The 23,121-nt window shown below is 44.3% G+C and overlaps 2 protein-coding genes across 5 annotated transcripts in view; one reads left to right on the top strand and one right to left on the bottom strand.

Moving 5' to 3' along the window:
• pak5 (p21 protein (Cdc42/Rac)-activated kinase 5) overlaps positions 1-13,342 on the bottom strand; it is a 55,662-nt gene extending 42,320 nt beyond the window's left edge. For both annotated transcript variants that reach the window (XM_030109812.1, XM_030109811.1), the window contains exon 1: positions 13,188-13,342. The gene's annotated coding sequence lies outside the window, so the exon portion shown is untranslated. The remainder of the gene's footprint in view (positions 1-13,187) is intronic.
• A 5,642-nt stretch (positions 13,343-18,984) lies between these two features.
• On the top strand, positions 18,985-22,956 carry LOC115401556 (galectin-3). 3 transcript variants are annotated; one of them, XM_030109814.1, is made up of 7 exons: positions 18,985-19,047; positions 19,864-19,910; positions 20,118-20,699; positions 20,775-20,863; positions 21,051-21,222; positions 21,495-21,565; positions 22,726-22,795. In XM_030109814.1, exons 2-7 carry the CDS (start codon positions 19,869-19,871, stop codon positions 22,727-22,729), a joined length of 960 nt encoding a protein of 319 aa, XP_029965674.1. In that variant the 5' UTR covers positions 18,985-19,047; positions 19,864-19,868; the 3' UTR covers positions 22,730-22,795. The 3 variants fall into 3 exon arrangements, with proteins under 3 accessions (XP_029965674.1, XP_029965673.1, XP_029965675.1); XM_030109813.1 differs by lacking the exon at positions 21,495-21,565 and having other exon boundaries at positions 22,726-22,956; XM_030109815.1 differs by lacking the exon at positions 22,726-22,795 and having other exon boundaries at positions 21,470-21,565.
• The last annotated feature ends 165 nt before the right edge of the window (positions 22,957-23,121 follow it).

Here is a 23,121-nt window from a genome sequence, read left to right as displayed (position 1 = left end):
TATGATGCACTTCTAGTAATTTTCTGTATTAATTGCTTGGTTTTGCAAAAATACAGAGATTTTCATCATATGCCACAACAAGGAAAACAACAAAGAAAAACTTTAAATTTAAATTTAAAAAAAAAGTTCTCAAAAAAGTTACTTTTCCACCAAGTTATGATATGACATGTTGGTAATTGTTCAATTTTTACCAATTGCAGATGTTCTTTATCAGTATTGGTTACGTTTAAAGCCTTTTGTTGCCCCTACCAGACTTCAGAAATAAGCGTTTATTGTCTGTATTCCTGAGCTGCGGGTTTCAAAGGTTTTAAGACTAAATTATAGTAAAAAGAAAGGCTATTCTATTCTATCGTTCTATGAAAGCACCACAGTTAGAACTGAATTTATCATGAGTTTATAGTAATAAGAAACAAAATCAAATGATAACTTCGTAAAAACTCGATCAAAAACAGTGTGTTAAGGACTCATCATCATCAGTGACTGAATAAATGAATGACATGCTTTGTGTGAAAGCCATCTCTCGTGAAATATTAAACTAAATTTGCAGCAAAACATCAGAAGCATTACTGATGCTGCATGTAAATGAACGTGGAGAGAGAGGCAGGAGTGTAGCGGCGAGGGTTTTAAATGGCAAGGTGTCACGGAGTCACAGAAAAAAAAACAGTGCTCAGATGAGCGCTCAGTGATAGGGTGATTCAGTCTGAACACCTGACCTGACCGGAGGTTAATACAGTTATTCCGACCAGTTATCCACATGCGCTCTCAAAGATTTCATGCCACGGCAGCTGTTGGGAGGCGGTGAGCATTGCTCAGCACCCTAAAAACTCTGACCTACATCTTGGAGAGGAAAGCTGGTTCCTGGGACGGTGTGACAACGTGACCCGCTGCCGTTTATGGACAGAACCCCACCGCTCACCGCTTCGTGTTTGTTACAAACAACGATCCCGACAGGCTCCGTCTGTGATCTCGCTGTAACACAATGGTATTGGATTCTGCAAACACTTGCCGGCACAGTACAAATTAAAAGTAGAGCTTGAGAACAGAGCACGAGCTAAAACAACACTGCCGGCGGAGACGGGGAAAATCTGCGCTGCACAGATACTCTGTTTTCAACGTATTGTACAATACATTTACTTCTGGCACAATTAAATATTAAAAAGGTTTAACAAAAAAAAAAAAAAAAAAAAAACTACTCCAGCCAGTACTTATAAGGCTCAGCTGTATAAAATTACAAGTAGTAATACAATTTAGGCAGTGGCCCAAAAGCAATATCCAATAATTGATCGACAGAGGCTTTAAACAATCAAAGACGACCAGGTCAGAAAGAACACTGAGCTCAGGAGAGGCTGATGGCTCCATCCTCTTTCACTGTGGAAAGATAATGCCGATGGTTAACTTGTGCATTTATCATATTCCCGATTCACATGCACATGGGCGCAAGCTGGAAACAAATTAATCCATTTGTAAAAAGGTCACATGAAAACAGCCAGATATAGAGAGGTCAAACCTCTGTGTGAGAACGGCCTGCGCGGTCTGATCTACTCCACTTCGAACATTTCAATGACACTTATACTGCTGAGTAACCGTCGTTCTGACAGCTCCATCAAAACAAAAATAAGAAATCCGTGCAGAAATATTCAGGCCTGCTTCCTGGTTTACATCAGTGACAATAAGCCCAGTCGCAGCCGAAGCAAACATAGTCTGTTTTCCGTCTAACAAAAACATGTCTTTGTAATCAGGACATTTTGTTTTCGGCTGGCGCGGCACAGTAGCAGAGCTGCGCCGAACACCGCTGATCATTTTGACTACATCTGACTTCTGACTGGTCTCCTGATTGCAAAGCCTCTCCACGACGCGCGCGGCTAAATATAGCCCGTCTTCTCTCTCGCCGCCGACTTGTGAGCTAATGCGGGCCGCCGGGCAGCGGTGGGTCGGGGGTGTGAAGGGATGACATGCGTCCAGCGGAGATGCCCTCATCAGCGGATCTCAGCTGCGCGCGGCGTTGGAGGCTGAGCCGCAGACTCATACCAGTCCACATGACTTCACACACTGATAACACGCCGGATTAGGAGCGGTGTGTGTCGATACACGAGCCATAGATGCCTCCTGCTGACACCCGCCCTGGCTGTGGTTTCCAAATCGAGGGCTGGGACCCACCAAAGGGTAAGAAAGGTCAGTGTAGTGGGTCACAAGACGCCTCTCTTTGACTGAGCTTTTTGTTCAAAAGTTAAAATACAGAAGAAACTTAGTGAGACTAAAAGGGCACATGCTGTGTGCTCACAGAGAGGAAACTTCAAACTGTTGTAGACCAGCAACTAGAAAGACTTTAAAGTGCCAGAAAATGAAAAAAAAAAGTTGCATTGCTGCTCTTAACCTTTCTTAATTGCACTGAAGTGTGTAAAAAGGAGTAAAAGCTTTTTTACAGTTTTTTCTGCCTCCATTTGCTTTGGATATTTTTCCCCCTCTAACTACTCTGACTTTAATCACTGTATTTCAGGAAGATGGCGAAGTCGCAGATAATACTGTCAGAGCCTGGTACAATCAAAAATGCAGCTCAAATGGGACGAGGTGTGTTTTTAGTCTCAGCGTCAACTACGCTCATTCTCCCCCGTCTATTTCTCTCTCCTCTAATCATCTCTCCCCTTCCCTTCCTATAATTTAATCCCGGTATTTAAAGTGCAATATGATCAAACTGCTCTGCTCTGCCGGCCTTTTCTTAAATCTGACTGAAAATTCGATGCGACTGCGTGTTTCGCTTTAATGCAACTAAACGTTCAACAGCTTCTCCAATAAATACATGGCGGCGCGACGACACACACTCTCCCTCGCACGCATACTGATGAAGACGGTGATTGGCATGAGCAAGATGAGAAGCAGCGGCCATCGTGCATGTCTGTTTTATCAAGGACAGCCTGTCAGAGAGGATAGCTAATAGCGATATAGTGGATTTTCACGTCAGCATCAAGTCATCAAGTGGCTTCACACACTGGGAAAACCTCGGAGTTTGAAATCTACACTGTGCAAAAATGAATGCTCAATGCATGAGAGAGAAGTGTGAGACATTTTTAGGCAGATGTGGGTAACGATCAGGAAGTCATCCGCAACCGTTTCTATTAATTTCCTCATAATCCTAGTTGCATTTATCTCATAGAGCTGAGCTGGCTTGTGGCCTAGCGGGCTATGTTAATGTAGGTGAGCTAACAGGCATCGAAAACAGCCTGAGACAATGTATTTAACTATTTCTAGGGCAAGTTTTGCATAATTAACTATTTCCCTGCAGCTTATAACAACAGTAAGGGACTTTTGTCATCTCAGATGCCCTGTGATGGCAAAACGAGAACACGCTCCGCGCTCTGCAACCGCTACTGAATAGGTTATGTGAATTATTGTCACTCAGAAATAATGCTGCTCATGACAACGTGAAGCAATACCCCGAAGCTTTTAGATCCATTCACTACTGCTCAACGCAAACACGCACATACACACACACACACACACAGTCACTCACTTCAGAGGGATTGACTGGAGATAGTGGAGAAAGCAGCAGCCATCATTACCTTGTCGGCTTGTAAACCACAAGGGCCAAAGTAATCATCACCCTTAAATACGACGTTTCCTATTACTCAGTGCACACGCACACACACATACCCAAACACACACACACTGGCACTCGCTCTCTCACTCGTGAGAGTGACGCTTGATCCATTTCTGCAGATGGATAAATTACAGGGAGGGAAGCGTGCTGTGGCACAGCCGTCCGAGGCAGAGGAAATGAAGAGGCTTAGCTGGAAGGGTAATAGAAAAAACACAAAAAAAAACAACAAAAAAACAAAACCAAATAATTCATAATGCATTGTAGCATGCTGCATAACTGCACAATCAGGAGAACTGCCTTCTTCCTGCAGCGTTACAAAAAAAGACGAGACAGCTGCTTACAGGGCTGAAAGAAGTGGAGGACCTAGTTTCTGCTGCTGCCTGTTAAGGTGAAGGAGGTCAGGCTATCTTTAGCACATATTGGAGGGACTGGCCACTATATATGTTGCTACACGTGGAATAAAGTGCAGGAGACAATCAGCTTTTCAGCTAATTAGAAATCTGTTGCTTACTGGGGGGGGGGGGGGTTCCTCCATTTTGTTTGCACCGTTGCAATAAAACGAAGACGCGCAGCTCCCATTTATGTCTTGCTCCTGCTCCTCCTCCTCCCTCCCGTTCCTCACTCTCTTTTCCTTCCACATCCCATGACTTGGGGAGTTGTCTTCTGAACACACCAGGGGTTTAAAAGAAGCTCGTGCCTGGCTTAATTAGCGCTCCGCTGGATGTTTGTGAATGCTCGACACCCACAGCCGGCGCGAGGCCGCTGCAGCGCAGGCACAAAGCAAAACCCCCCACGGAATACATACAGCTAACAAGCCTATATGCCGCTCATTTTACCTCTCAACGCTAGCAGATAGCTGCACTTGACCCTGCTGCACATTTAAAAAAGAAAAATCAGTCCGGATGCAGGAGTCACGGTGAATAGATCTGAACCCCACAAAGTGACATAAGACAGAGTTTCACGCATCGACCTGCAGCTGCACCGATAAGTTCCGCGGCGCAGACGTCTCACCCGCGTCACAGTGGGTCTCTCTCCCTGTTTTTCGCCGCCGTTGATGAATGTCAGCTTAAATCCCTGCATCCCTCTATCGCTGTAATTTCCTGCAGTTTCATGCCCAGGCTTCAAAGAGAACACAGCTGTGTCATTGGACGAACGCTTTAATCTATTCAGCCAGTGCATCTGTGGGCTCTGTCTTACTCTACGTCATTAGCCCGCCTTAGTTTGTGTATTTGTGTGTGTGTGTGTGTCTGTGGCAATCATGTGAGCGCATGCATATTCAGTCATGCACACATGCAGTTTACGCCGCCTCTGCCCTTGTGCAAGCAACCACAAAAAAAACACACACACACACACAGAAGATGACATGTGAATCTAATGAGGGATTTTTTTCTTTTTTTTCGTGATGCCCAAAGATGTGTCGGGTTGCCAGCTGAGGGCAATCTGAAGACGTCACATTCTGAGACTCTAATCTACGTGATGGTCAAGTTTCCAAGCGGAGCTAAAATTAGGCCCGGATTGCATCATGTAGCTGACGCCAGCAAAAGAAACAATTCTTCACAGAACAAAGACGAGCAAGAGAGGAGATCTGATGGTGGGAAAAGAAGCGCAGAAGATCCCAGACATGTGGCGAGACTTGCTTTTAAGTCACGGGACTTAAACGATTGAGGTGTGAGCGCATCGACTCCAATTCCAGTTTATTTAGCATCACATTAGGATACATTGGTTTGTCTTGGCTAATATGCTCATTCGGAAAGCAATCTGTTCTGTATGATTAACTTGTCAACAAGATGCGATTTGTCCTGTCTAATGCTGATTGAATGGATTTGTCTTATTTGGTCAGGACAAATGGGATCCTGCACACTTGCGGGTCAATAGGATAAACAAGGTCTTGTCACAGTCCAGTTGTCGCGATGGCTCTGACTAACTGTGGTCTGATGTGTATTTAAATCAGACCTTCAGACCTTTTGGCCTGGCCTTAAATCCTCTCCGACGGCAAATGTCCAGTCGTTGAGTCTTTCTATTGTGCAGGTCGCATTAACTCACCAGCTCGCTGCTTGTTAAACAGGACTGGAGGGAGTCCTACAAATCTGTAAACATTGGAAAAAAGACTCAAATTCAATGTATTTCAAAGTTTTATTCTATTAAAGTAAAACTTCACTTGTTACCTTACAGGGGTTTTTTGTGTCGTCACAAAAGCAGTTACTAAAATGTAGATACATTAGATGACAGAAGCTTTGAAGAACTTCACATCATCACAACTATGCATTAAATAGCTTCAAAACCTCACTTCCTGCAAATGAGCCTTCATCCAACAGTTTTTAAAACTAATGAAGGAGAGTAAAGAAAAATGTAACCGTGATGTCTCATATATAGTTAATTTTAGCCTGATATTTGAGTTTAGGTTCAAGTAATTAAAGTGAGGTTTGAAACAAATAATGAGATTGTGTTTATCACAGGGTTAGGGTATCAAACCACAAGGTGGGATGATCAGGCAAAGTGGAACTATCACCCAGAAACATTATATATTACGAATAAGTTTGTAATTCATTTGCTAAAGCAGACATAACACAACAATGAGACAATAGGACCAGCGAAAACTACTAAACTAAATGTTGACTTTTTGCCATTGTACTTGTGCTGTACTCCACAAACTCAACTCACTCAGGATCAGGCTGGGGAAAGAGTTTGACACCGTATCACAGAAGGCCTTTTGTTCTTCTTTTTTTGTGCAGTGTCAAATGTTGTCAAGGGATCTAAAGGATTACTGTATTTAGCGATGATCAACAAAGAGCGCAGTGGAGTAGTGGTTAACACGTTGGTCTCACAGTGAGAATATCCCCAGTTTGAGTTCAGTGTGGAGTTTGCATGTTCTCTGGTTACTTTCCACAGCTCACATGCATTTGCAGCTACCTGGTGACTGGTGGTGTGTGTGTTTGCACTGTGACCCGTCCAGGTTGCACCTTTCCTTCACTCGTATCCAGCTGGGATCAGCTCCAGCTCTATGTTAGAATTCATTAGATAAAACAGCATCAAAGAGGGACGGATAGAAGTCCGAGCCCCGGGAACAGGCCTGGCTTTGGCTTTGATATTTCAGCACATCATCTTCGTCATAAACTGACCAAATTCACATTTACAACGGAAACGGACTGAATCTGTTTACAGGACGGTCAGACGGAGCCGCTGCCGCATGTCGTCTCATAATTACCTCCCTGATGGTGGATACAGAGTGGATTTGAGGAGGATGCTATGCATGATGCAAGCCTCGGTGCGACAGCAGCCCGCATCTTCAACCTCTCCGCTCCTTTTGAAGTCTCCCCATGGGGGTGTGGGAGCCGGGCGCTGGTAATGAATCAAGCTGAGCCATAATGAATGTCCTTATTCAAGTCTGCTTTGATGAAATTCCACCTGACTGATCTCAAATCACAGAACAAAACAGCAAGAGCTTGCTGACAACTGTTACGAATGCTACACTGACTGGCAATATGACGGGGAGCATCGAGCGACTCGGAGGATCCCTCCAGGATGCTGCACTGCTTCTTCCCGTCGCCTCTCCTCCTTCCCTTCCATCTTACTTCCTCTGTGATCACCGAGTAGGATGAAATCAGATGAGTGCGTCTGGAGTTGCAGTTCCTATTCTTTGCTGCTGCATGGTTGTCGTACCACCTCCATAAACCCCACATAACTCATTTCAGATCTGCACAATTACGCCCCGAGGAGAGATTAAGCAAACGTCACATCACTCATTGTTGCGTTTCCCCGGTTTTACAATAGTGCCAAAAGGTTTACAAGCTCCGAGGTGTCATTCATCCGGCTTGAGCCTAATCAATTCTTCACCACATTATGAGAATACAATAAACACACTCGTAAAATACAGTAAAGAACAATAACTCTGCTAACAAAGTCAAAGCGACAAACAAATTACAAGCTGCAATCTCACAAATGACAGTAAAGTCGCGGCGAACGAGACGCATTCGGCAATAAAAAGGAGCAAGATGCCTTTTCAAATACTACGGCACTTTGTAGGCGTGTGGGGCACATCTGCAAGAACGCATTTATGATAGGTAAAGATAACTTCCAGAAGAAACAAAAGGGAGTAATTATAGAGCAAGATCTCACAGACAAAGCGTGCAAAAAAGACCGCCGACAGCATCAAGCCGCAGCTGCTGCTCCTGGCTACAAGTTACACTTCTGCTCGTTTAATGTGTAACTTTTAGTTCATAACAAAGACTTTAACAACACAGAAAAGCTTTCATTGAAGCTGAAGTAATAAAACAGACCTGCATGAAGAATTACACTCAAAAGATAGACCTTAAAAAAAAAAAATAAAAGTGGATTAGGTCAAAATTAAGTTTGGCATTAGCGATATAACGAGGTAAAGCCCAGACTGATTCCTTCTGTGTGAGCTTGAAATTTAATTCCAGAATAATTTGATGTGTGTGATTCATCTAACAAAGTCCATAAAACAACAGTTTTAGCGTGCCTTGTTCGGAGGAAGACCAGAAGACCGCTACGGCTCGGAGTCTCTGCGAGTCGCCTTCCATCAGCGGAGATGCTGAGAAGTCCCAGGAAAACACTGCACTGCTAATAAACTGCTGCTCATATAAAATCGCATTGCTTCATTTACATAACGACAGATAACGTCTCAATAACAAAGTCTTTAAAGGAAAGGTGTCAAACATAAAGCAACGCAAGCAAAAGGTTATAAAGACAACAACTTCCTCCTAACTGACTCACTTTTAGTAAGAGTAGCAGGTATTAAATGACACTGAGACAGGAGCCAAAAAACGATGGATGCAGCAGTGAGAGCGACTTTAATTCCTGGAGAAGCAGCATTAGCATCAGAGCCGTTCTGTGGGGGGAGACTAACGTGCCTGCTGAAGGCTGCAGAAATTGTGCAGACTGAGAAGTTACACTGCTTTTGTCAACATTGACCTGAAGAGAGGTACTGCGGCTTTGCATTTTTTGATGTAAACAAAGTGAAAGAGACCGAATGACATATCGATGAAACTGCACTTTTTCAAGATTTGAAAAATTCTATGTGATTAACTGTACACTTTTTCTGAACACGCCTGTCCCTGTTCACACTGACACTATGAAAAACAGGATTTACAAGCCATTATGTGCCATTTAATCAGTGTTGTCCGCTCCAGATCGATTTGAGCCGTCTGTGGTCCTCCAACTAAAACAAGCTGACGCTCATGGTTGAGAGGTCTACATATCAGCATGAGTCACCAGAGACAAGCCAGTCCTTGGTTTGTTGCGAAGAACTGACAGGTGTTTCCAGTCTGTCTCTGTAGTCCCTACTCTGGTGTTTGTTCTAAGGCTGTAGGAAATGGAAGATTTTGTTTTGAATAAAATGGGCGCAGACAGACCGAGCAATTGGCTTTCTAAGTCTAACCATTCTAAACAGGTATCGCTTTAATAGCGATTAAACTGGAATTAGGCACCAACTGGTTACTACAGCGGTGTTGCAAGTGTTCTGACCTCGATCACAGCCCAATGGTGCGAGTGGATTCGTTTTTTTGCCAGCATACAATGAATAAGAGGCAAGTTAACACTTCACAAACACATAAACACGTCCTCAGAGGTGGTGCCGCTCCCTCAGCCCAGAGCTGCAGGGGCCGGAGCGGCGTTCGGGCCGCAGCCGAGGCAGATCCAGCATTCAGCGGCCTGAGGGCAACGCTGGGTATACGAGCTTCACTGGGCCTCTTCATCAGCATGGGGCCATGCTCTGGCCTCATGACCAACACACACACACACACACACACTCCCAGCATCGTGCCAGCCACGCCTTTCCAGATTTGGATGCGAGGCGGGTCGTGAAACAACAGCCTCAGTAAGCCTGGAGACATGCAAGTTTAAAGCAACAAAGCTGTGAAGGATACAAGCTCCGATGGTCTGCGTTCCCTCGGCTTGTTGTGGCGCTGTGAGAGAACGTAGACGTCTTCGTTGCATGGGCTTCTTGCGTGTGTGTGTGTGTGTGTGTGTGTGTGTGTGTGTGTGTGTGTGTGTGTGTGTGTGCGTGTACTCAGGTGGAGAAAGGACACAGAAGTGAGTCAGCCTAATGAGAGTCAGCTGAGTCTTTTTCGCTGGACGTCTGGACGTTAGATAACACTCGACTATAAGACAGTTCAAACGTATTTTCACCACATGTGAACACGGCGGATGTAGCATCTTCAAAAGAACAGATTCAATACCTGTGTAACTTATTTTAATATGTGTAGCACAGAGGAACATCTGGCTGGAGAACACATGCACAAAATGTTCTCATATATATATATATATATATATATATCTTTTTGTTCATCCCCATTGTTCATCTCCTCTACTCTGTCATGATGTCTTTCTTATATCTTCGATCTTTCCCCATTCCCACAGACACACTCATTTTGTCACCGACACACCAGCTCATGCAGAAAACACAGGGGAAGCTTTTCTTTCTAATCCTAGAACAAAAAAACAGCAAAAAGCAATAACCTGGGACAAAAACGCTGACATCTGAAGATGAGGCTGGCATTCAGACATGCTGCTTGGTTGCAGTTGAAATGAACAGAAGCGACAGACTGAAAGAAAGCAGGATACACCACACAGACAGACAGACAGACAGACAGACAGACAGGTGCTCCTTCTTTAGCTATATTCACCATTTCCATCCACTTTTTTTTATTTTATTCTTGCAAGCCTCTGGACTTCTGATCCTCTTACCCCCCCCCCCTCCCTTTTTCTATTTCCTCATTTTTATTCATCCCATTTCCAATACTTCCCCTCCTCCATGTTTTCATTTTAACTCCACTTCCTGTTAAAGCCCACCATCACTTCTGAGCTGCATCTTATCTCAGCATCCTCGTCTCTTCTTTCCTTTCGGTCATCTGCCTGCGTTCTCCTCTCCTTCCTCCCGCCTGCCTTTTACTCCCACATCCGTTCTTCTTTTGTCTCATCTGTTCTGCCTTCTTCCACAGCTCTCTGTTTTCTCTCCTCCAGTCTCCATCCCTGCCTTGTTTGCATGCTTCCTGACTCGACGTCTTGATTAGCGAGATCCATCAGTCTAAGTCTGCCAGGCACTTTGTTAAAATGGCCAATGAGGCTTTCAAGAGGTTCCCACATAAACAGAGGCCTGAATCAGAAAATAACACAATTCCATCCTTGCATTTCAGACACTATTTAAGTAATACAGAGCGAGACGCCGTCCGATACATGAGGTCGGCCTTGAAGGTTCGGGAGAGAGCACCAACGGAGAAGAAGTTACAATACGCAGAAATAAAGCAGTAGATTGTCTTCTCCTGGCTACATTATTCAATGTACAACTCCCTCGGACTCTTACGTAATTGTAGAATTTGTGCAGGCAGTTTAGCCTCCCTCCTCATAGACAGCGAGAGCAGTCTAGTGCAGAGCCATAGGGACTAAAATAGTTAGTCATGTGTTCATTATCGCTATCCTCTTTTAAGTGCTCACCCTGTATCCAGAAACATTAAACAGAAGAGGACCTTCGAGTGGGTGCTCGCAAACCTGTATGTGTGTGAAAAAGAGACAGAGAGAGACTGAGAAACAGTTAGAGAAAGGCTGAATATGAGGGGAATGAGGTTGTGGGATTGTGATAACTTCAAAGGTTATTATTATTATTACTGCAGGCTGAAGCCATGCTCTGGCATCCCTCAAGCTTTGATCATTATGTAAAGCTGTTGTGCTCGTCGTTGGCACCGAATACATTACAGAGCGGATAACCGGCGAGCGTGCAGGCAACCGTGTGCAGAGCAACACATTGACTCAGCTGCTAAGTGTCCTCCGATTTTAAAATAACCCCATCATCTCTAAGAGACACAGAGGCCATGTTCATTTCACCTGAGCATGAACATGATGACTGGAAAGGTTCCTGTTCAAAGCTGGAACCAAACGACTCCACACAAGAAGAATCTGCATATTTATAAATCATCTGAGAGAGTTTGGTGAAGTTTGATTGAGAAGACAATGCTATCATAGAAACTGTACAGCTGGCCATTACCATGCAGCAAGATGCATCATGGGAAATGTAGGACACAAGTACATTTTGCATTTTGTGTTTTGGTGATTGCATTTTGGTTTTTTTGAACCTCAAATGTACCCAGGGCCTTTAAAAGCATAGCGCAACACCACAACATTAAAATAACACAGAAGTTGCATGAGCCACCATATTAATATTATTAAAAAACAATTTAACATGTTTACAGGCAGTTGATTTACCCCACAGGGCTGAAACTAATGACTATTTCCATTATCCATTAATCTGCAGATCAAATGCTACATGTTTTGGTCAGACTGGCCTAAAGACTTATCTGCTGCCCTAACTGATTCAGAGGATACCAAATGCAGAAAAACAACCCCAGATGGGATTATGCTGCCTATAATCAATTACATGTCAATAAAATGGAAGAGCAGGAAAGGATGAATGGTCATTATGGGACTTTTAAAACACCTAATGATGTACTCCAATGTCTTGTTTCGTCCCAGAGACCTATTTACCGTCATGTAAGGAAAGGTGAAGCAGCAGACTGACACGTCCCAGAAGCAATGACTTGCAAATGTGTTGTAATCCGTCTTGAGAGAGCGAGAAGAAACACTGCTGGTCTCCGTGTCACGCTCCAGGGACAAAATACAGGCGATCTAAAAGGTTTTGACCAACATGTTGTTATTGCCCCTATTAATAGTGCTGCTGTGCGGGTGATTATGAGCTTAGAAGGGGAACCCCAGCTCAGCCACCACTTTTAATTTTCGTCTACACATTCTAATCCGAAAGCCACGCTGAACTTGAAAACAAGCCATCTGTTCCTGCCCTTACCTGGCCTACATTAGCATTAGCACACTCAGTCTCAGGCTGGCTGCAAAAGAGGAGGGGGAGGAGGGGGTGGAGGAGGGGGGGGCATGGGCAGTGCAAATAAATGTCTTGCACTGTCATCATCACTGTCATGGAGTAGAGGGAGCATCGTGTGGGGCCACATTAAAAAGGATGCTGCCGCAGCAGCAGACATAAAGAAATACACGCGAGACACAAGTCCATTAAGCCTGTAAACTCACCACTGAGACACACACACACACACGCACGCACGCACACGAAAACACACCACGAGCCCTGCAAGGCTCGACATGCATCGCACTGATTTCTTTCTTTCTTCCCTTCATTCGATCTGCAACAATTAGAGACAAATCGTTCTCGTGCAGCAGCAGCGACGACACAGGCCCGCGCGTGAATCCCGCGTGCAACATGCGGACGCGCGAGGCTGCCCACCCAGTTCAACACCAAGGACAGCGGTCGACGCGCGAGAGAGCCTGACAGCCATGACAACACAAGTACTACAAAATGACAGATTTATCTGCGCGCGGACGCGTCGTGAGCGCAGCAGCGCGAGGCTGCCGCGGATGACACTGCTGTTTCAGCGCGAGCCATTAAACGCAGATATACAGGCGCAAACCGAACCCCGAGACAAGCATTTCGCCTTTCTAGAGCTGCTATTTTTTTAATTTATTTATTTATTCTCCCCTGCAAGAAGCAGCAGCAGCAGCAGCCACATTTCTTCCTCCCCGAACGCGTCGTCTCTCGGATAAAACCCTCCGCGCCTACCTGCTCGTGTCGGGCGTCCAGCGGCTCACATGTCCCGTCGCTTCTTTGGGTCTGCTACCGGGGGGGATAGGGTGAGTGCGGTGGGCACCGTTATGTGTCTGCCAGCGCCATGTTATTATCGCTGAGTGGAGGACTGTGCGGTCCTGTGCGCTACATCCGGGCTGCTGGAGGAGGAGAGCGAATGAGCGCAGAGAGAGGGCGGAGAAGCGCTCCGGCGAGGAGCCGAGGAGCACCTGTCCGCCTCCTCCTGACCCGCTCCGAGCGCTGCCCGCCCCGGCACCACGGCACACACACACACACACACACACACACACACACACACACACACACACACACACACACACTGACACAGCTCAGCCTGTATATTGTATATTATGTAATATATATTATTTTCACTAAACCTGAAAGTGACTCTAATTTAACATTCTGGTGCAAAATACAGAGAAATGTGCAAGAAAACGTGTGCACTGTTGCATAATATTATGCTAATTTTTAAGAAATTTGGAAAAAGAAAGTCAATGTTTTCTTTTAATTTTTTTTTTTTTTTTTTTTTTTTTACAGTTTGCCTGTTGAGGGCTGGCATTTAACAAACAAAAGATATTTCTTGGCATGACAGATGTTATTCAGGATGAGAGTTGAGGATGTTTGGAAAGGTGCAATGTGCTTTAAACTCTCACACTTTGAAAACCCCTGGCTTGGTGTAACAGACGACATAGATCTCTGAAATTAAATTGAAGTTGAAATAATTAGCATTTGACTTATTATTTTAAATGAATTCATTCAAATTCAACAACAATTTAATATGCACTTAGATAAAGTTGTGTGTATTTCCAGTTAAAAAGATCACCTGATCAACCATAATGAGCCACTGAAACTACGTCTCTGAGACTCTTTCCTGATAAAAACAAACCTATTAACTTTAATCCTAACAAACAGAATAAGATTAAGCAGAATAGTGTGGCCTTGGCATTTCAGTTTCAACACAGTTCCTGGGAAATCAATATTGTATGAACTTTAAAGGTTGATACAGTATTTTAGGGGTGTGTGTGTGTATGTGTGTGTGTTCCTGTAGTGAAGCTGGAAACAGGTTGAAATCCCTGAGGACTGTAGATGTGTGACAGCTTCAACCAGCACCACCACCTCTCACAGTATCACATTACTTATTGATCTCTGTTTTTGACATGTTGTGTGTGTGTGTGTGTGTGTGTGTGTGTGTGTGTGTGTGTGTGTGTGTGTGTGTGTGTGTGTGTGTGTGTGTGTGTGTGTGTGTGTGTGTGTGTGTCTAAAGTCTTCTCTCTGCTCACGCTGCTGAAGCAGGTTCACCATCCTGATTTACGTCATGTCTGCATTGTTTGGTGAGAAGCTGGTTCTGCAGGTGGAGGCTTTAAAGTGAACTTCTCCCTGTTTGAAGAATTCCTCTGAAGTGCATTCCTGCTGTAACTGCACACATGCGCTGCTACACGTGTCAGACCGTAGATGCACGCCTGCAGCCTTTGACAGGCGCCCTGCACACCGACACACTCCTCTCCTCGCTCTCTTTCCCTGCTCCAGTGATGAAGCTGCCCTCGCCTGCTCCGTCGCTCAGGCAGCCTCCCTGCCACCCATAAATCTGCTGGGAAATGCGAGGCCCAGATGCTAAGTGATGGGAAACACCCTTTCGGCTGGGGACTATTCCAGGCTAAGCAATACTTATTACAGGCTTTATGGACAGCCCACATCCATCCTCCCCCCCAGAGGGGCAGGGGAGCTGGAGGGGCGGGGAAGGTTTCAATCTCAACTGAATTATAAATAGTCTGCATTTGGTGAGGACTGATCAAACTTGCAGAAACTGATAAGGTAAAGACAACCTTATAAACTGCATACCATTTTTTTTTTTAAATTGATCATAATAATGTGAATTTATCACTGGAGAAAGCGCAAAACTACTATGAGGTATCATTAAACAGAGTATGTAAAATTGGCCGTTTCAGGGTTTTCAGAGATTTGGAGGAGACTCAAGAGAATGCTCATTTATGGAACCGACGCCTCCAATTTTCTATATTTACATTATTTTTTCTAATGAAGAAACATTTTGAGTCCATTAAATCTATGGTGACGGTGCAAACCGTCAGGCGCCACTGTTTGTTTTGACTGCTGTGAATGAGTCCCTGGTGAAGGAGAGGTGGCAGTCCCAGTGCATGCTTTTCATTGGAAGGAGAGGACAGAGATATCTGGGACAACCCGGGATCAGGATTTGAGGTCCCCATCTAGTGGCCTGTAGGGGTAATACTCAGGTTAACACTGAACGCTGCTTCAAGTTTAAGAGGCCAGGGGATGAGAAGAGGACAAAGAGATTGTGAGTAAATGATGTAATCTTTTATGTGAAGTCAAACTGAGCTCGCAGTGGAAGCGATTATTTTCAACACATGAACAGAAATACGCATGTAAACACACTCATGTCTCCACATGCTCCGTCCCCATGGCAACTGCAGCACTATCGTAGTATTTTCCTCCATCTCCTTCACTCTCACACACCGTCTTTGGTTTAGTGCTCATTCATTCTTTGTCGGCATGAGAGCGTGCACTTCTGCGGCTGACTGGCAGCCACAGGTCACTGGAAACAGCATTCCACTGAAATACACACCTCTTTTGAGTTGTTGCCTCTTCATCCGTCCGTCATGCCGTTATTGTGCATTTAATGGAAAAGAAGTGTGAAGACAAGGGAAAATCTTAAAGGATGCACGTCGCTCGCAGCTTACGAGCGTTGGAACGAGGCCCGGAGCTTATCAGAGGCTAATGCCACCGTTACCGCTTTGGAAAGCCCTGCTCCTGCCAGAATGCACTCTTCTGCCTAACAGCAGCGTGCCTCACGCTTCCCTCCTTTTCCCAAAGCGTCCTCATTGGACGAAGCCACAAAAGAAGATCTCCAGCAAGTGACATCATGACTCCGTCTCTCATTGAGCAGCATATGTCGGCAGCACGTGGTGGACATTCATGCACAAGAAGCACCCTCGAAGTCACACTCAGATACTTTACATTACTTAACTTACACTTGCATTATATCTGCATATCAACTTGTTCTTGGAGATTGCTTTCTTTTTGTACCAATGTGTTATTTACACAAAGAGACACACAACCCCACACTCATTCATATTAACAGAGTTCACAACGGGACTCAAACCAGGGAGATTCTTGCCGTGAGGTGGAAGCACTAACCACTACACAAACCGAGCAACACTCCCTATCCAGTAGTTTGTTTTTATTTTCAGAAATCAACCTGTTTATAAAAAAGCAATCATTTACTGTAATCAGGAATTAAATTTCAGTGAGGTGAATATTAGTGGTCAGCTGGTCGTGTCAGAGATGTCTCAGACCCTTTAAAGCCCCTTTCCAACAATAGATGGACACACATACACACACCCGCGTGCGTACACACACACACACACAAACAATACCCGAGGCCTCGACCTAGCACATTGTCTAATCTGACCGCGCCCTTTTACCCACATAATGTGCGGCGTAGCGAGGAACAGCTGAGCTCCTGCGGCAGGCCGAAGGCTGCCCTCGCACACTGGCAATGATTTAATGAGCTTGAATGTACGTGCACACATGCGTCTCTGTGTTGTACATGATGTTATAACACAGCGCAATTAGATAGTTAGCGGGTGTCTCTGTAAACAGAGACGCGCCTACCCCTGTCGGTTTTACAGATTTGGAAAAAATGAAACTCACATCTACAGAAATAAAGGGCTGAGGTTCAGCATTAAGGAAATAAATCAGTTGAACAAAGGTTTGCAGATTACGACGTGACCAAAAGTACAAATGAGGATCACACTGTGAGAAAACAAGAAGGAGATACAAATGAATAAAATGAAAGTAGGAGATATACTGAGACCTGGAGGGTGGGCCAACAAGGAGGATAAAAAAGAAAAGGTTAAGGTCCCTTCAGTTCTCAAAGAAACCCGATGAAAAATAAGGTCACAATAGCAAATGAGATGGGTTGGATCAGCAGCGAGCCCTCTATGGCTGATAGATTTAAATGTGTCTGGACTAGAGGGATTTTTCTGCTTTATATAAAACTATTTCAACAAAACATAAAAAAAGACACACTCTGAACAGGAACTGAATATGAATTTTGAATTGTGTTCCATAGACAAAAAGAAAAAACAAAAAAAAAAAAGACCACATAATCTGCATAATAGCCGCACTGACTCGGGCGAAGTGAAGCAGCTACACACTGCATTAGGACTCGTGATGAACTGAACAGAGTCTCTTCTCACCAAGATGAGCGACCGGAAAACAAGACTTGCCTGAACGAGATGGGCGACATGTCCACAAAATAGAAAAAAAAAATAGGCTGAGAAAAACCTGCAGAAGGGATTTTTGTAGCTTTTTGTAACTGTTGGGTCAAACAGGTCAGTGTGTTAGAAGCAGGGTGAGCAGAGCACAAGGGAAAATGGAAGTTATGATGCTGTGAGGAGGGTAGGAAGGGCAGCTTTAACCAGATGGAGAGAAAGCTGCAGCTTTTGGAGCACTCTGGCCTCCATGGCTGTCTCCTTACTGCTGAACAACCATGCACTTTTACTTGTGTTGCTCAAACAAAACTCTTTCAAAGGAAGCCTTAATCAGTATTAGTGTTGAGGATTTTAGTCTATTTTTAAACAAATATCATTGATATATAAATGGGTTATTAAGCCTCAAAACATTTCAAAATGACCTAAAAACTCTATATTGGTGAAAAACATCGAGGCTTTTAATGTATGCCCCATGAAGTATTAATAATGACTTTGTTTATATTATTGGAATTACACAGAAAATGTATTTGGAGATCATATCATCACACAAATATCAAAATTTGCTTGATGTTAATGTATTTTTCACATCTGATGTCCAATGAGCGCGTCTCCCTGGAAAGAGGAGCCTGGTTTCCGTGATGACATAAAGCTTAATATTCCACAGCCAGCAGTGCATATGCCAGGGGGTTAAATTCTGGGGGGATTAAGTATTTGCATTCTAAGAAGTTCTGACGTTTCTGACATTTTCCAGCTCAGTAATCTAATAATGTTGGAGAGACAAGCACAGCAACTGTGCGAGTCCACACATGGAAGTGTTATTTGCTATGATGCTGTTTCCTCGGAGATTTATTGGAAAATTGTGCAGAGTCTGACCAATGAATCTCTTGTTTACCATTAATAGTGTTTTACATTTTTAGATGAGGCAAGCTCATCCTATCTAATCTGATCCAGCAATAATCCACAGAGGAGTGGGAACAAATCCAGCTCAGCGAGTTAACCCGCAGGTGAACCAAAAACAGCGGGGGAATCCTGACTTATTCGTCTATCTGCTGTAATTGTGTTATGTTGCATGACCCAGACAGATGTGGCGTGAGTCGTACTCAATCTTATGACTGCTCAGCACTGACGTGAAGCTCGGCAGCACAAACATGTCTCATTGTGACGTGAATGGGCCCAGCTGAGGCGAATAAAATACAAGTTTCTGAAAATATACACTGTTAAAAATGATTTCATAAGCAATATATGCTCAGAAAGTATATTCCTAATATAAGATATTACTATGCAGAATATGCTTTCCTTTTTTTTCTGCATCATATCTATTTTAAGGCCATCATGAACATTAAGAATATCTAAACAAACATGAAGAAAATGAAGCCATGTGAAAAACTGAGATTTGTTCATACGTCTTGTAACATAGGGAGAGGCATTATTCTCGCAGAGGAGTGATGAAGCGAGGAGGAGCCACATGCTGAGTGGATCTGGAGCTATAAAAGACTGTTTCTCTGTTTGGCTGAGAGCCGACTTGCTGACCCCAGCCTCGCCACCGCCTGCTCCTGCGTGCACCTGAGGACCAAATTCAAGACACGGTAGATCCCGTTCTTTCCCTTCACTGATGATTCTAATTTGTTTATATTAACATCACATTTTCTTAGGATGGAAATTATTTTTTTTTGTGAAAATTACCTGGAATTTTGTGCTGCCTACAGAGAGAAGTGAACAAAATAAATAGTTCATGAGAGCCAGAATATTTTTACTTAATCGTTTTTTTCAGTAGAATGGTTTCTCATTGATTAATGGTGATAATGATTACAAAGTTATAGCACAACACATCAGAAAACTCAAATGTTCTTAAATTTCTATGCTTGATTACATCCGAATTAGGAGTGAGAGGATCTGACACACATACCTGTTGTGTTGTTGTTGAATTTCTTACCAATAGTAAACACTATGACTATGTTGCTCTGAGAAACCATTAAAGCGTTACCAAGTATTTGTATATTTTCAGTGTGTGAAGACACATTCACAACAATTATCGGCTTAAAGTCACAACAAGAGAATGCTTGTTGCTGCACATTCCTATTTAAGGGCATTATTATGTCTCCGCACGAGTCAGGAGACTCCTGGTTGTCCTCAGTCGCTCAGTTAGAACAAACTGCAGCAGTGAGTGAGCTTCTGGACGAGCACAATCCTCCAGTGTCAACATTTCATGACACTTTGAGCTGCAGAGTCCTCTGGTGGTCACCTCGTGAACTGTCAAAGTTCACTTTGACAGCAGGGGTTTTTTTCTTTTTCTTTTTGAGGTTTTCACAGGCAATGTCTCTTTAAATGATTTTTTTCGATTAGTATTTTAGATGATTATTTATTTAAAAACAAAAGAAATGTGAATCATGTTCTTTTTATAGGCAGTATGGATGTAAGTACCTCTTCAAATCCTCACATCGCCACCCTGGTAAGCCACAAATTCTCATTATTATTATTGAAGCAATCTAAATGCAGATGTATTTCTTTGCTTATGTCAATTGGCCATGTTTGCAACTGCAAGTTGGTGTCCTCCATCCTGTCCACCCTCTCTCTCCCTCGTATCGCGGTCTTGCCTCCTGACCCTCCTCTCTCCTCCCCTCCCCCGTCTCCTCCCCCCTCTCCTCCCCCGCCTCAGCATTCTGATGCTCTGTGTGGCCCCTGTCCGCCCTCTGGCTCTGTCGCCCAGCCCACCGGCCTTTGGCCCAGCCTTCCGTCGCCTTCGGGTGGGTTCCCCGCCTGGCCGGCGCAGCTCACCCAGCCGGCCCAGCCCGCCCAGCCTGCGCCGTGCTGGACCGGCCAGCCAAACACACCCTGCTGGCCCGGGACCCAACCCGCCGTCTCCGTCCCCGCACCAATGACCATTTCGGCCCCCGCTCAAGTCATGGCGCCAGCCGCTGCACCCGCGCCGATCGCAACCGTGGTGCCGGCTCAAGCTCAGGCTCTGCCTCCAAACTCAGTGCAGCCGTGCCAGCCCTGCTGGCCGGGAACCCAGTACCAGCCCCAACAGACACCAGCTCCAATCCAAGCCCCAGTCCCAGCTCAAACTCCACTTCCAACGCCGGTGCCTGCTCCGGCTCCCGCTCCCAGCGTCCACCCGGGTCTCCCCGGATGGGCTGCCCACCCGGGCTGGCCGTATAACCCGGGTCAGTCCGGATGGCCTGGACAGAGTCCGTCCCTGGTGCCGATACACTGGCTTCCACCCACTTCTGGACCTTTAGTGAGTCAAGCACAACAACTCCCGTTATGTTGTTGTTCTTGCCGCCATGCTTGATGAGCTTCTGTGTTTTTTCAGAGTGTGCCATACAACCTGAACCTGGCACGAGGGGTGTACGACAAAATGATGATGACCATCCTGGGCCATGTGAAACCTAATGCTAAAATGTAAGCTGACACGCACGCACACACACACACACACTATCGATGTCTTTATGTTAGCCTTAGGTTTGCACAAAACGATTGTTGATAATCACACGAGGGACACACTTGGCACAAAAACATGGGATTTCTTATGGATTCGGGTAGTTTTAGAGGATGTGCTCTCCGGTGTAATCCAGTCGTTCTCCCTCAGGTTCACAGTGAACTTCCTCAGAGGAAACGACATCGCGTTTCACATTAACCCCCGCTTCAACGAGGGAGGGAAGCAGGTGGTGGTCCGGAATCACAAGCTGGGCGAGCGCTGGGGCCCCGAAGAGAGAGACCTGAAGGGACCCTTCCCTTTTGCTCTGGGAAGCCCCTTTGAGGTGAGTGGTGCCAACAGCGAGCAGCCAGGGCCTGATGCTGTTTGAAGTACGGAGACATCAGTGAATCAGTACCACATTAGTAAAGGCTCATTTATCAGTTTGAAACTAACTCAATTACTCAGAAAATGCAACTAAAAATAGCAATACAGGATGAAGTAAAGCTAACTCTAACTAACTTGTCTACTAATTTCACGGTGACGTGTTGGTCTTTCAGAATGCTACATGTGCTACATCTGACTCACTCTAGGTCACTTTCTCATGGTTAACATCAGGCTAACGTTTGGAAAAGATGGAAAAGGGCCCTAGATAAAGGAGCTGCTGTACTGCAGGGAGGCTCCTGGAGGTCAGTGGGGATCTCATGTTGCTCAGTAACATCAATAACAGTCATGTTTAACAGGCACTGCAAAGAGGGGACCAATAGGAGGAGGTGTGTCTGTATCTGGGCCTAGTGACTAATGCCTAATGGTAATAACGACTGCATGTTCAGATACATTCCCATGGCATGAATATCATCAGCAAAATTACCTCCAGAGGTGTGTTTGTGTCTCATTTTGTGTCTGTAAATTGATTCATGTGGATATAGATTAATATTTCTGGGTCTTTAATTTGTACATACATGCACAGTGGTTGGATTTTTACAATTGGATTTGCAATTGCAGTTAATAGTTTGTCCCTGAAAGAAGCACTGTATTAGTACTCTGTGATTTCTAGCATTGAATTATCAGAGGGTCATCAAAAATCATGTCCACTTCTCACATCTTGTTGAATTTGGGAAAAAAAATTCCAAATTTGGGAAAATATTAAGTTTTCTTATTTTTTAAGGGAACGTTAAGCAGCATGTATGTGAATGGACTGACTTCAATACTTTTTACCCATGCATTGTCTGTGCTCACAAACAAAGAGCAGAACTGATTCTAGTTTCTTCCAGAAAATATCAAAGTGCTGCTTTTCAGAGCAACTGGGGAAAAAAGATAACAACAACAGGCTATTTGAATTTCTGATAAACCTCCACTATCATTTCAGTGTCTTCTGGCTTGACCAAGCGTTTATCCCTCCCTTTATTTACTACATCTAAATAAGATGAATTAATGAGAGGATAAAAATCTAGACTTAAGACATCAGAAACTTTTCCCGTCACAAATCCACCTGTAAACTGACTGAGGAGAATATTTACACTTCTTTGTATGCACAGACAAATTTAAGTAAATACACACTAAAGATATCATACATGTACAAATGTAACTACACCATAGATGTTTGGTATGGATCTGTGTGATGCACAACAGATCTCATTTCAGACACACAACTCACACAGTTTGATTTTCCTACATGTTTAGCATTGCACCAGTAAAACCAGTTTACAATGTTTTCTTAGATTACACTTATTCGTCAGGTAAAAACTCCTGTTTTAATTATTCACGTTTGCGACTGATGCCTGCCGCATGTGTAAAGTACCTGATATTGTGTTTATACACCTCTCACTGAGTGTCTCCTGTGTTTCAGATGAAGATTTTATGCAGCCCAGAATCCTTCAGGGTGGCAGTGAACAACATCCCACTGTTTGAGTTCCGCCACCGCGTCCGCGAGCTCAACCGCATCGACAGGATCAACATCCTGCACGATGTCGTGCTCACCTATGTCAACGTGGAGACACTCCCTTAAAAAAAAACCAAAAAAAAACACACAGTAATCACACATGAATACATGAATATGAGTGTAAGTCCAACAGACATACACAGAACTGCACATCCAGGTATCTTAACCATTAGTATATTTTAACTTGCAGAAACCTTAACAAATGAGTGTGGTGTTGTGTGTTTCTATTTGATTAATACAGACTGAGCTGAGCTCATTTTATACTTTGCTTTAGTGAGCTAAAACTGACACTTCTTAGAAATT

The sequence above is a fragment of the Salarias fasciatus genome, chromosome 15 (genome assembly GCF_902148845.1).
Source record: "Salarias fasciatus chromosome 15, fSalaFa1.1, whole genome shotgun sequence".
NCBI classification, from domain to species: domain Eukaryota; kingdom Metazoa; phylum Chordata; class Actinopteri; order Blenniiformes; family Blenniidae; genus Salarias; species Salarias fasciatus.
This window is presented reverse-complemented; position numbering and strand designations above follow the sequence as displayed.

Coding starts and splice junctions, on each gene's coding strand:
- LOC115401556 (XM_030109813.1), top strand. CDS start 19,869: ATGGATGTAAGTACCTCTTCAAATCCTCACATCGCCACCCTG. Junction 19,911..20,117: donor ATCCTCACATCGCCACCCTG/GTAAGCCACAAA, acceptor CCCCCGCCTCAG/CATTCTGATGCTCTGTGTGG. Junction 20,700..20,774: donor CACCCACTTCTGGACCTTTA/GTGAGTCAAGCA, acceptor GTGTTTTTTCAG/AGTGTGCCATACAACCTGAA.